The sequence below is a fragment of the Miniopterus schreibersii genome (assembly GCF_964146895.1).
Source record: "Miniopterus schreibersii genome assembly, chromosome: 1".
In the NCBI taxonomy this organism is placed as follows: domain Eukaryota; kingdom Metazoa; phylum Chordata; class Mammalia; order Chiroptera; family Miniopteridae; genus Miniopterus; species Miniopterus schreibersii.
In genome coordinates this window covers 38,433,736-38,448,464 of record NC_138101.1, presented here as the reverse complement: position 1 = coordinate 38,448,464, position 14,729 = coordinate 38,433,736, and the positions used below count along the sequence as shown (strand labels likewise).

The window sequence follows — 14,729 nt, the reverse complement described above, 5'->3', positions numbered from 1 at the left end:
GTTATTTTTTTATCCAGAACTTTCTCTTTTGATTTGTCTACCCAGCAATCTTGTATTCATTTTTCAGGTCACACTGCCACACCAATATCCATTTACCTCTGCAGCAACTAAAGTACTTCTTGTTCTGAGATCTAAACACATCTTAATGCACTTGCATGTATATAACAATGTGACATCTAGACTGACTGCCTCTCTGAGAGCTCTTTTTGCCCAACTCTCATTTTATTTCAGGACTTATAATTAATAATTTACTGAAATTCACCCAATCCTAGGTCATCCAAAAACCAAAGCCTTCATAACTCACGGTGGAACCAATGGCATCTATGAGGCGATCTACCATGGGATCCCTATGGTGGGCATCCCTATGTTTGCGGATCAACCCGATAACATTGCTCACGTGAAGACCAAGGGAGCGGCTGTCCAATTGGACTTCAACACAATGTCTAGTGCAGACCTGCTCAACGCATTGAAGACAGTCATTAATGACCCTTCGTGAGTATCACAATTTTTAGGAGAATTTCTAGAGATTCTTTTGTCAGTGATGAGTATGAGTGTCATCCCATGCTGAAAGGTAAATTTTGAAATTATTCACATAATTTCACCAATCTTAAATCTGCTTTTAGTTTCAACCAGACATTAATTTCAACGGCGCATTTAACCCAATTTAATGGGTAATGAATTATCGCAACAATTTTCTACACAAGCAAACACAGCGTTATATTGGTCACTGCAAGGACATACTTTTTAAAATATGAAAGAACCCACAGAATGAGGAAAACAAGAAGTTGCATAAAATATTTCAATTCAGTGTCAAGCATTTCTGAAACTATGAATCTTGTGGACAGAGAAAGGGGTTCCATGGAAAGTACCTCACAGAGTGATCTGGTTATAAATTCCTATGTGCACAGGTCATGATGAGTAGTCAAGCCCCAGCCTATAACTTCTTTAGTGAAAGGTTTTAAACCAGCCCTGTCCATTGTTCTTGTGCAACTAGGTTAACACTCCCTAGAAATACCAGAAATAATACCCCTCAGAAGGGGCATTAACTCTCCAGAGAGCACTTAGTCTGCTTAATTGTATCCCATAATAAATCCCTGCTTTGCTTCCTCCCAACCTCCAGGTAATGTTCCTTTGTTTTCTCCTTAATCTCAAATGCATAAAAACAGCTGCAAAACTGCTATTCCCCAGAGCACTTGAGATCTTGCTCCCCAGCATGTCCTAAGTTTGGCTCAAATAAACTCAAAAAAATTCCCTACAGGTTTGGACATTCTTATGTTGACAATCACTGTTGGCTTAAAAAGTTGATTTTTATTATAATTGTCATTTTAACATATGTTACAATTATATATATTTTAATATCATAAAATTCAACATTTAAAGTATAAAAATAAAATATAGGTAGTTATGTTACAGAGATATGAACGGTCAATATAACCTAAATTTAGGACATTTTCACCATGACAAAAAGAAATCTCATATGCCTTAGAAGTCACTCACCATTCCCCTGCCCTAAACAACCATTAATCTACTCCCTCCCCAATAAATTACCAAATTTTAGACATTTCATACAAATAGAATCATACAATATTTGCAAGTAGCTTCTTTCACTTAGAGTGTTTTTGAGTTTCATCCATGTGGTAGTTTTGTATTGCTCAATAATAATGCCAATGTAAGAAATATCCAAACCCATAGAGAATTTCTGTTTAAAGGTCTTTTAAATTGATTTTTAGAGACAGAAAGGGAGAAAAAGAGAGAAACAACAATGTGAGAGCAAAACAATGGTCAGCTGCATCCTGCGCACCCCCTACCAGAATGGAGCCTGCAACCTGGGCCTGTGCCCTGACAGGGAATAAAACCAGCAACCGCCAGACATACCGGATGACACCCAACCAACTGAGCCACACCGGACATAGCTAAACCCATAGAGAATTTTTGTATGAGGTTATTTGAACCAAACAGTCAACATGCAAGGAAGCAACATCTCAAATATTCCTGAGAATAAATGTTTTGCAGTTTCTTTTATACATTTGTAATTAGGGAGGTAACAGGAGCCTACAGGATAGAGGACAAGAATATGTAGTCCCGGGATGGTAGTTACCCCTAGGAGAAGTCTGAGAGGATTAATCTTTTCAAAGATAAGTTAACCTAGATGCACAAGGACAATGGATAGGGCTTGATTAACTCAAAGATAAACCTTTTTATAAGCCTTAGGGGGGACCACCCATGAGGACCTCACCAGTTTAGAATTCCAGGATCAGGCGGGCCAGGTGTGGCTCAGCAGTTGAGCGTCAACCTAGGATCCAGGCGATCAGGGTTTGATTCCCGGTCAGGGCACATGCCCGGGTTGCAGGCTGCAGCCGATCGATGACTCTCTCATCATTGATGTTTCTATCTCTCTCTCTCCTTCTCCTTTCCTCTCTCTGAAATCAATAAAGATATATTTTTTTAAAAAAAATTTTATGATCAGATCACCTTGTGAGGTAACCTTTGGACTGATTTATTACAGAGCCCCTTTGTTGTCCACAATAGTCTATGTATGGATGTGTTTCATTTATTTATCCATTGATTAGTTCATGAACATTTTGGTTGTTTCCATATTTTACTCTTATGAACATTGTTATACATGTCTTGAGGGAACATGTTTTAATTTCTTTTAAGTAGAAATCTAGAAATAGAATTGCTGGGTCATATGGTAACTATGAGGAACTGCCAAACTGATATGCAAAGAAGTTGCAACATTTCACATCCCGTCAGCTGTGTATGACAGATCCAAGTTCTCCACGTCATGGCCAACACTGGTTATCATCAGTCTATTTTATTACCATCCTAGTGGTATGAAGTGGTCTCTCCTTGAGGTCTTGATTTGCATTTCCCTTAGAGCCATTCTTATTTAGCATCTTTTCATATGCTTACTAGGCAGGCTGAGAGCCTCATTACAGAAAGGTGTATTCCAATGACTGAAACTAAAGAGATGATCAAAGGGAAGAGTTGAAGCTCAGGAACTATTAAGGAGGCATTTCACTCATGATGACACTATTCCCTTTAAATTTCTCATGAAAATCACTCTAAAACTGTATTTCCAACATCTCATTTATAGCTATAACAATGGCTCCTCTATCATTTATTCTGCCCGAAAAGAATGAACTATCACAACTTAACTTCCATCTTCGCTTTTCAAAATATATGTCACCAGAAAATTCCAATTTGAAGGCCAAATCACATATTAAGAAACAAAATATAGATTACTTCTTCCGCAAGTCAATAAATGACATTATTTTGAATCATATGTATGACATTTTCAAAAGCCTTTCATGGGCATGATATGCTTAGGTAAGTTAACTTTCACTCAGTGTGTTATCTTTGTGCTTCTCCTTTAGATATAAAGAGAATGCAATGAGGTTATCAAGAATTCAACATGACCAGCCCATGAAACCTCTAGATCGAGCAGTCTTCTGGATCGAGTTTGTCATGCGCCACAAAGGAGCCAAACACCTGCGGCCAGCCTCCCATGACCTCACCTGGTTCCAGTACCACTCTTTGGATGTGATTGGGTTCCTGCTGGCCTGTGTGGCAACTGCCATATTTGTCATCACAAAATGTGTTCTGTTTTGTTGCCAGAAGTGTGCTAACCCAGGAAAGAAGGGGAAAAGGGAGTAGTTGTTTCTGAGGCCTGAAGCTGATATGCCCCATAGATGGGACTCCTCCACTTTATTCGAGCATGAAATTGTGTTATAAGGGTCACTTCATCCTGTGACAAGAATCTCTTCACAATTTAGCTTCTCAGATCAAAATTTCTGTTCAACGGATTTCCTATATGTTGAAGAGTTAAAAGTATTCATGCCAAAGAGAAAAAACCTCAGGAAAAATAAAATAATAGTAAAACTATGTTGGTATATATTGAATTTTATTATTCTAATTCTAAAGTTATAGCAAAAAAATTATGAAGCTTAACTATGTTTCCAACATTAGGCATAAACACAAGAACATTAAGAACTTTATTCACCATGTCAGTATTAATACGCAAATATTCAAAATGTTTCAACAATATTTTCGTAAGAAAATTTGGAGTGTGTGGCACCTTTTGCTCAAGAAATTATTCAGTTACTTAGAATTATGTAAAGTGATTCACCCTTCCCTTTCATTTTGGGAGACCACCAATGCTCCTTGGTTTTACTGTACATCCAGCTTCAGAATCATTTCTTTCTAAAGACATGGCAAGTCATTTGCTTTCATGCAGTTTAAGTTAATTTACCATCAGAATGTATGTGGATTGAGAAATATAACAACAGCTAATTGCTTCCCATTATAAACCTGGGCTATTTATGAAAGACTTTGGTTTTTAGTAGCTAATTCCCTTTACCTCACAGCCCCTTAAAAAGATTCACCTGGTTGATTTCACTCTCATTTCAGCCTTTGATAATGGATATATGGTCCCAATTGTAGGTTCCATAATACAGAACCCATACTCGAGAGGGGCTTAGTGAATTTTTATTCTTTCCGAGTGTGTGTATATATATATATACACACCCACTTCTTGCAAAACAAGGTACAGCATCACTTAGCTACTTACAGATACTGTGAACATTCAATGTGTTTGATGAAGGGGGTTTGAAATAATCATTATTATTCCATATAACCAAAGGGGATCAAGAGGTCTCATTCCTCCTCTCTTTCCTCAGAAGCCTGTTGTCTCATCCCTTCCATGACGCTCATATGGAAACATTAATGTCTTTGGCATGACAAAAATACACAGTCACCATATTCTTTTCAACTCAGACACACTATGACTGACCATAATCAATAACAATGCAAAGAATATGAAAATCATAGACATAGAAAAATCACGTCGCAAGGATGTTCAAAGCCCTCCTAAAACATACACAGCTGGATCACAGAGGTCCACATGAGAAAACGCACTCCTGTCGTAAATGGCCATGAAGACCACCATCAAACTCTCACAATAAACACTGTCCAGCCTAAGGATGAATTCATTTCGGAAACAAGTTAACACTTTGATGCTGAGAGAATTATAGAAAAAGTTTACTATAGAACATTCCATAAAACTTCTGTATATAATTGGCACACATTTAAAGAAAAATAGAACTAAGAATGTGCCATAATGCATAATCATGTTAAATTATTAATATAGGCTAATTAACTTTCCTCAAATCTATCCTGCAACACATATAATAGAAAAATGATTGGTACTCATTGTATGGTGAGAAATCTTACAAGTCACAAACAAAAACACAAACAGTCTTGTACGAAAATAGACAGAGTATACGAACAGGCAATTCACAGAGGTAAAAATGGTCTATAATATATAACTGGTGGCAAAAGTCAACAATATGAGGGACTTTTGATTTAATTGACATAAATTAAATCAATAAGTTATTTTCCCAAAAGAGATTTATCAAACTTCAGAATCTGAGAAAACGACTTTTTAGAGAGCGTAATGTGCAATAAGACTTTCAAATAGAAGTGAACCGCGTTGCTTTCCCTGCTGCATCCGGGACGGTCCTGCGGGCCTGTCTCTGGCCCCGCAGGGTGTGCAGGATGCTCCCTCGGGCCCTTGCAGAGCTGCCCGTCAGTGAGCACGCCCCCCGTGAAAGTGGTAAGTGAGACAGCAGTCACGGGGGACAGGCAGCTTACGGGCACTATTGCTGAAAAACTAAGCAGTAAAACAGGCAGAGAACAAACCGATGGGCGCCAGGGTAGAGACGGGTGGGGAGATGGGCAGAAAGAGAAAAGGGGTTAACAAGCAAACACTGCCTGTTATAAAATAACTCACAGGGATGCAACACAGAGCAGAGGAAACAGCGCGAATAAGCTCGTCATAACTACCCACAGCAGCGATTTCCAACCTGCTTCATCTCATGGCACACGTAAACTAGCTTCTAAAATTCTGTGGCACAACAAAAAATGTATCATATTCTTTGCAAACTTGACAAAACAAATAGGTATAACACTTATTCATTCACACTGAATGGCTATTGTCGTGTTGGCTGTTGTCATTTCTTCATTTGATAATCTAAGGGAAACGTGCCCCTGAATAAATGGTCAGGGGTTGCATGGTTTAAAAATTCTTGGGGCAAACCAGTTGAAAATCACTGGTCTACAGTGACTGGTGGTTAAGTAGACTTGTGGTGCTGAACACTTGGTAAGGTATATAAGTGTTGAATCACTATTTTGTACACCTAAAACTAATATTATATTGTATGTCAATTTTAAGTAGAAATACATTTTTTAATTAAACATATTTTTAAAGATAAGCATTCTATTATTTGGAAATAAAATACATATAACTTTGTATAAACACAGAGGAAATCATTTGGAAGAAAATAGAATTTATAATGATGGAAATTTAAGTCCCTGCAAAACTACTACAGAGTTATGTGGGGTTGGAAAACCTACTTAACCTGACTATCCCTCGCTTCCCCACTCAAAAGGAAATCGGAGGAACGGCATTATCTTCTTTTTTTTTTTTTAAATATATATCTTTATTGATTTCAGAGAGAGGAAAGGAGAGGGAGAGAGAGATAGAAACATCAATGATGAGAGAGTCATTGATCGGCTGCCTCCTGGATGCTCCCAACTGGGGATCGAACCTGCAACCCGGGCATGTGCCCTGACAGGGTATCAAACCCCGATCGCCTGGATCCCAGGTCGACCCTCAACAGCTGAGCCACGCCCGGCCGGGCAGTAACTGTATTATCTTCATTGTGAGGTTGTTGAAAGGATGAATTCAACACATAGTAAAGCACTAAAAACATCCCTTCTATATACTTGCTATATGTAGCAAAATTCAACTTGCATTAACAACTATCACTATTAAATGGATAAAAATATTTCCACAATGATTCTAACTTCTATATAAATTACCTAAGATATATTTAAAATGTTTCATATACACATGTAAAAGGTAATAAATTTAACAGAAATTCCTATTTCAACCATGTAGGAATTAAGTTTGTGGTATAACCCAATGCCTGACAAACCTGGGCTGTAGTAGAAATCTGACCAGTCATCTATTGTAGTTGTTGTTGTTTTAAATAACGTACATTCACAAAACTAAAATTCACCATTTTAACCATTTTGAAGTGTGCAATTCTGGGGCATTGCCCATATTTACAATGTAGTGCTATATCACCACAACTAGATTCAGGGCATTTCCATCACCGTTCATTAAGAGACCGTTCATTAAGCAGTGACTTCCTGCATCTCCCTCTGCACGGTCTCCAGCAACCACTAGTGTGCTTTCTTTATCTACGGACTGATTGCCTATTCTGCACATTTCATATACATGGAATCATAAAAATGTAGCCATTTGTGTCTGGCTTTTTTCATGTAACACGGTTTAATATCCATCAATATGGCACACACTATTACCTAATTCCTTTCACAGTGAATTCAGTTCCATCCTATAGACATACCACGATGCAGTTGCCCACTCATCTGTTGGGGGCAACTGAGTGGATTTCACAAGTAGCCTGCTGCGAATGGTGCTGCTATGAACATTCATGTGAGGCTTTGATTTGAACGCCTGTTTTCAAGTGTTGAGGGAATGCATAAGCCTAAGAGTAGAGTTGTTGGGCTACCTGGTAATTCTATGTTTAAGCTCTTGGTGAGCTACCAGACCGTTTTCCAAAGTGGCTGCACCACTTTATTCTCAGCAGCAATGCAAGAGGGTACTAATTTCTCCACATCTTTATCAAAACTTTTTCCTATTTTTGATTGTAGCTATCCTAGTGGTTACCAAGTGATATTTCATTGTGATTTTGATTCACATGCCCCTGAGGCCTAATGATCAGCACCTTTGCATATTCTTGTTGACCACTTGTATGTCTTCCTTGGAGGAATGTCTGTTAGAAACCTCAGCCTGTTCTTCAAATTGCATTGGTTTGTCTTTTTGCTATTGACTTGCAAGAATTTCTTATAGGTCCCTGATACAAGTCCTTTATCAGATACATGATTTGCAAATATAGTCTCCAATTCTATGGCTTGTCTTTTCAGTTCTTGATGGTGTCCTTTGATGTACAAAAGTTTTTAATTTTAATGGGGCCAATTATTTATTTCTAATTTGGTTGCTTGTGCTTTTGTGTCATATTAGAGAAATCACTGCGAAATACAAAATCAAGATTTACTTCTGTGTTTTCTAATAGGAGTTTTATAATTCTTCCTCCTACATTTAGGTTTTGGATACATATTGAGTTAATTTTGTACATAATGTGAGATAAAAATTCAACTTCATTCATTAGCATATGAATACCCCATTTTTTCAAGACCATTTGTTTAAAGAGCAGCTCTTTCCCTATTGAATTGCTTTGGATTCCTTGACAAAAATCAGTTGACCATAAGCTGAAGGTATATTTCTGGATTCTCACATCTATTTTATTGATCTGTATATGTATCTCAAAAAGTCCTGATTACTGTGAGTTTGTGTTAGGTTTTGAAATCAGGAAGTCTGAATCCAACACCTTTATTCTTCCTTTTCAAGATTCTTTGGCTGTTAAGGGCTTCTTTCAACTCTATAAGAATTTCAGGACCAATTTTCCACTTAGCAACAAAGGCCACTGGGTTATGGATAAGGATTACACTCGATGTGTAGATTGCTCTAGGGGTTATTGCCATCTTTACAAGTCTTCCAAAATGTGAACATGGGATGTCTTTGCATCACTGAAGTCTTCTAATTGCTTTCAGTGATACTGTATAGTTTGACTACACAAGATTTTACCTCCAAGGCGAAATTCATTCGAAACTATTTTATTCTTTTTGATGGAAAGTGATATTCTATGTAAATGGTAGCCAAAGGAAAGCAAGTATATCTATACTTATATCAGGCAAAATAGATTTTAAGGAAGAAATCATCACTAGAGATAAAGAAGAGCATTATGTGGTGATGAAAGAGTCAGTCATAAGGGAGCTATAACAATTATAAATACATATGCAACACATATCACAGTAGCTAAATATATAAAGAAAACATTGTCCAAACTGAAGGGAGAAATAGACAGCAATACAATAATAATAGGAGGCTTCAATAACCAACTTTCATTAATGGACAGAACACTGAGACAGAAAATCAACAGGGAAAAATGAACTTGAACAACACTTTAGACCACATGAGCCCAGCAGACATACACAGAACATAGCAGAATATCTATATTTCTCAAACACACACAGAAGACTCTCTACGATAGACCAAATGGGAGTAACAAACACATTTTGAGAAGTTTCACAAGATTGAAATTATATCAAGATCTTTCCTGACTACAGTGGTATGAAACTAGAGACCAAGAACAGAAAGAAAACTAAAGTTCAAACATCTATGGATATTTACCAAATCCAACAGACTCATATACAACCAGTGGGTCAAAGAAGAAATCAAAAGGAGAAGCAGAATATATCTCAAGAAAAATAAAAATGAAAACACAAAATTATGGGAGGCAGCAAAAGCAGTATTAGAATGCAGCGAAAGCAGTATGCAGAGAGAAGTTTATAATGAAAAATACCTTCATTAATAAAAAAGATAGATCTCAAAGAATCATCTAAACTTTACACCTTAAAGAACTTGAAAAAGAATATCTAACCATAAAGTTAGCAGAAAAAGATAATTAAGATTAGAACACAAATAAAATGAAATAGAATACCATCATCACAATTACTAGTTTTTTTAAAGACAAAAAAAAATTGACAAGCTATAAGATGGACCAACAAAAAAAGAAAGCAGATCAACAATAAATCCGAAATTAAAGAGGAGACAGTGTATCTAATGGCAAAGAATTGAAAGAATCATAAGAGACTACTATGGACAACTCTGCACTAGAAATTGAGTAACCTATAAGAAATTGATATATTCCTAGAAATATTAAACCTACCAACACTGAACCATGAAAAAATAGGAAATCTGAAGGGACCTATAACTGGTAAAGTCATTGAATCAGTAGTCAAAAACCTCCCAAAAATGCAAAGCACAAAACCAGGTGATGTCACTGGAATTTTCTACCAAACACTTGAAGAATCAGTGCTAATCCTTCATAATCTCTTCCCCAAAAACTGAAGAAGAAAGAACACTTCCAAACTCATTTTATGAGGCCAACGTTACCCTGACACCAAATCAGAAAAAGACGTACAAGAAAACTACACACCAATATCCCAGATGGACAAAAATGCAGAAATCCTCCACAAAGTACTATTAAAGTGCAAGAGCACATTAAAAGGATCATACACCACAGCCAAGTGGGATACATCTCTGGAATGCAAGGATGGTTCAACATATGAAAATCAATGAATATGATGCATCACAATAACACAATGAAAAATGAAAAAACTCATGATCATCTCAACAGATGCAGAAAAGGCATATGGGAAAATTCAAGACCCTTTCATGATAAAAATTTTCCACAACTGAGAACAGAAGAAGATTACCTGAAAATAATGAAAGGCATATATAAGAAGCCTACAGCTAACATCTTATTCAAACCTAAAAAAATCAAAGCATTTTCTCTAAGGTTAAGAACAAGGCAAAGAGATGGAGGAAACAAGATGGTGGCATAGGTGACTGCTATACCCGCCACCTTCTGCAACCACATCAAAATTACAACTAAAATACAGAACCACCATCACTCAGAACCTCCTGAGATCCAGCTGAACAGAAGCCCTACAACCAGGGAACTGAGGAAGCACCAAGAGTGGTAGAAGGGGAAGAGACACGGGCAGATCTGGGCTGAATCCTGGAGACTCAGCCGCGGGCCCCCACCTGGTGCGGCGGGTTAAACCCAGGAGAACATCTGGGTGGCGGAGGTTTCCTGGAGGAGGGAGGGGTCTCAGCTCCACAGCAGGCCCCCAGCCGAGGGCTCCAGGGCTGGAAAGAGAAGTCCCCACACCTTTGGGCTGTGAAACCAGCGGGACTGTCGCTGCAGAAGCCCCAGGCTTTCCTCTTAAAGGCCCGTGCATGGACTCACTCCGACACGCTCCGTCTGAGCCCAGCGCTGGGCAGCAGCTTGAAAGGACCTGGGACACTTGCAGGGGAACTAACCTGCCTGAAGTCAGGGTAAGAGCTGAAGGGACAGCTTTCTCTGAGGCAGATCGGGCAGAGATCATTGCTCCTTTGGCAAGCCCTCCCCGCACACAGCCAGCAGGCAGGCACCATATTTTAATCGCCAGCACCTGATTCACACTTTTGGTCCCGCCCTGTGGTTCCCGGAGGCCCCGCCCCTCCCTACCTGAAAGCTCATCTAGGCCATTACCGGTGGCTTTTCTACGCAAGTGGCCTCTGGAGCCTAATGCTTAGGACTTTCCTAAAATCTCTCAGACAAGCAGCAGTGTGCCCCATACGGCTTGACAAGTGGCCCCAGGCCTGGCACTAGCGGCAGCCTGCATTGGGTCATAGTTTGTTCTCTCCTGGACGTCAAGCCCAGCACAAGTAGCAGCCAACTATGGTTTGTTGTGTAGCTCATGCTGGGTGGCCCTGGGCAAGGCACTGGCAGAGGCTGACTTTGCACCTCCCGGGAGGCCCCAGAGACAGTGCACCTGGTGGTCAGACTCGACCACGCTGGATTACAACCCTACCACATGCACGACTGACACACTCAAGGGGCGCACTTGGTGAACACCAAAGCTCCACTGAAGTAAATCCTGCTCCATAGGCGTGTCTCTAGCACAGCACCTCTTTGGCTGTAAGTTGCAGCTGGTCCTCAGAGCTGATTGGCATGGGGGTAAATTCCTCCCAGTTACACCAACAGCAACCAAGTTTCAACTACAACAGGACAGTGCACACAGCCCACACAGGGGAGCACCTAGAAAGCCCAGCTCAGGTGACTGGGGAGGCTGACCCACTGGACCCTACATGACACCTTCTACAAAAAGCCACTCTACAAATTCCAGGAGACATAGCTCTACCTAATACATAAAAACAAACACCTGGGAGCAGCCAAAATGTGGAGGCAAAGAAACATGTCACAAAGGAAAGAACAGAAGAAATCTCTAGAAGAGGAACGAAATGAAAGAGATTCAAGCAAGCTAACAGATATAGAGTTCAGAATTTTGTTTATAAGGATGTTCAACCATATTAGTAAGGGCTTTATGAAAATAACTGAGAATATTGATGACATAATAAAGTACCAATTTGAAATGAAGGTTACATGAACTGAAATGAATAATAATTTACAGGGAATCAACAGTAAAGTAGAGGACACTGAAAATCAAGTCAGCAAATTGGAACATGAGGAAACAAAAATGCTCAACCAGAAGAGCAAAAAGAAAAAAGAATCCAGAAATATGAAGATAGCATAAGGAGCCTCTGGGACAACTTCAAGAGGCCCAACATACGTATTATTAGGGTGAAAGAGGGAGAGGAAAGAGAGCAAGAAATTGAAAACCTATTTGAAAAAATAATGACAGAAAACTTCCCCTACCTGGGGAAAGAAATAGACTTACACGTAAAGGAAGCACAGAGGGTCCCAAACAAGACGAACCCAAAGAGGCCCACAGCAAGACACCTCATCATTAAAATGCCAAAGGTTAAAGACAAAGAGAGAATCTTAAAAGCAGCAAGAGAAAAGCAGTTAGTTACCTACAAGGGAGCACCACACGACTGTTAGCTGATTTCTCAACTGAAACTTTGCAGGCCAGAAGAGAGTGGCAAGAAATATTCAAAGTGATGAAAAACATGGAACTACAACCAAGATTGCTCTACCCAGCAAAGCTATCATTTAGAACTGAAGGTCAGATAAAGAGCTTCTCAGACAAGGAAAAGCTAAAGGAGTTCATCACCAGCAGACCAGCACTACAGGAAAAGATGAAGAGTCTTCTTTAAGAAGAAGCTAATGAACAAAAGAATCTGACCAACTAAACAGATCCAGAGACATTGACGCATGCAACAGACGATCATATTTCAGAGGAAAGGGGGGGGCAAGGGGGGAAGAGATTAACCAAAGAAGTTGTATGCATATATGCATAACCCATGGACACAGTCAATAACAGGGTGAAGACCTGGGGATGGGGTGGGAGCAAGGTGGAGGGGGTCATTTGGGGGGGGAAATGGGACACCTGTAATACTTTCAACAATAAATATAAATTTAAAAAAAAAACAAGGCAGATATTCTCATCACTTCTACTCAACACTTTACTGATGTCCTAGCCATATCATTAAGCAACAAAAAGTAATAAAAGGTATCAAAATCAGTAAGAATGAAATAAAATTACCTCTGTTTATACATGACCAGATCTTATAATATAAGTAATCCTCAAAACCACACCAAGAAAATTTTTAAACTAATAAACTCAGTCCATGTACAACATACATATCAATATACAGAAAGCAGTTGTGTTGCTATACACTACTTCTAAGGGACTTATATCCAGAACACAACAAGAAGACAACAAATAATCCACTCAAAAATTGACAGTTTTTAAATAGACATTTCTCCAAGGATCATATTCAAGTGGTCAAGAAACATGAAAAGGTAATAATATCATTAGACATTAGGAAAAGATAAGTCAAAGTCACAGTGAGATATGACTTCATCACCACTAGCTTGACTATAATCTCAGAGAAAAATAATAAGTGTTGGCAAGGATGTAATTAAAACCATCATATTTGGTGGTGAAATGGAAAATGATGCATCTATCTTACAAAATAGCCTGCCAATTTCTCACTAAGGTTAAACACAGTTACCATATGGTGCAGCAGTTCCACTTCTAGGTATATACCCTGGAGAAAGGAAAACATGTTCACTCATAACTTGCATATGAATGTTAAAAGAAACCAACATTATTCATAGCGGCGAAAATTGGGGGATAAATGTCTATCAACTGATGCACGAATTTTTTAAATGTGGTTGTCTATACTGTGAAATATTATCTTACAATAAAAAGGGGTAAAATCATGATACATGCTACAATATGAATGAATATTTAAATTATTATGCTAAGTAAAAGAAGCCAGTCACAAAGGGCACATATTATATTATTCCATACAAGAAATCCTCCTTCTTTATAGAAACACAAGCCAGGTTAATGCTTAGATAGGGTGTGGGGCGTAAGAGATTAGGGAGTTCCATGTAAAAGATAAAGGTTTCACTGGGGTATGAACATGCTCTTCATACGATCATCATGGTGGTAGCACAATTCTGTGATTACACTATGAACTATTAAACTGTACATTTTAAATTAATCAGTTGAATGGTGTGTGAATTATATGTTCACAAAGTTTTATTTAAAAAGTAAAATCTCGCCCAGCCGGGTGTGGCTCAGTGGTTGAGCGTCGACCTAGGATCCAGGCGATTGGGGTTCGATTCCCGGTCAGGGCACACACCCGGGTTGCAGGCTGCAGCCAATCAATGACTCTCTCATCATTGATGTTTCTATCTCTCTCTCTCTCTCTCTCCTTTACTCTCTCTGAAATCAATAAACATATATTAAAAAATAAAAATAAATAAAAACAAATAAAAAAATTAAAGTAAAATCCCCCAAAAAATAAAAAATAGAATCTCTTGGCCTGGCCGGTGTGGCTCAGTGGTTGAGCATCAACCTATGATGCAGGAGAACTCACTTTGATTCCCAGTCAGGGCACATGCCAGGACTGTGGGCTCCATCACTAGTAGGGGGCATGCAGGAGGCAGCCGATCAGTGACTCACCATTATTAATGTTTCTCTCTCTCTCCTTCTCAGTTCCTCTCTCAGAAATCAATAAAACATATGTTTTAAAAATAAATAAAATCTCTTGA

At 38.7% G+C, this 14,729-nt stretch overlaps 1 protein-coding gene across 3 annotated transcripts in view; it reads left to right on the top strand.

The window, feature by feature from the left end:
• Window positions 1–14,729, top strand: part of LOC308559263 (UDP-glucuronosyltransferase 2B31-like) — a 75,352-nt gene that overhangs the window by 16,873 nt on the left and 43,750 nt on the right. The window contains exons 4-5 of one of the 3 annotated variants that reach the window (XM_081141818.1): window positions 273–492; window positions 3,378–3,864. In XM_081141818.1, coding sequence (XP_080997944.1) covers window positions 273–492; window positions 3,378–3,657 — 500 coding nt within the window. In that variant the 3' untranslated portion in view covers window positions 3,658–3,864. Of the gene's footprint in view, window positions 1–272; window positions 493–3,377; window positions 3,865–14,729 lie in introns of those variants that run through there. The other 2 variants (XM_081141816.1, XM_081141817.1) reach the window with 2 other exon arrangements.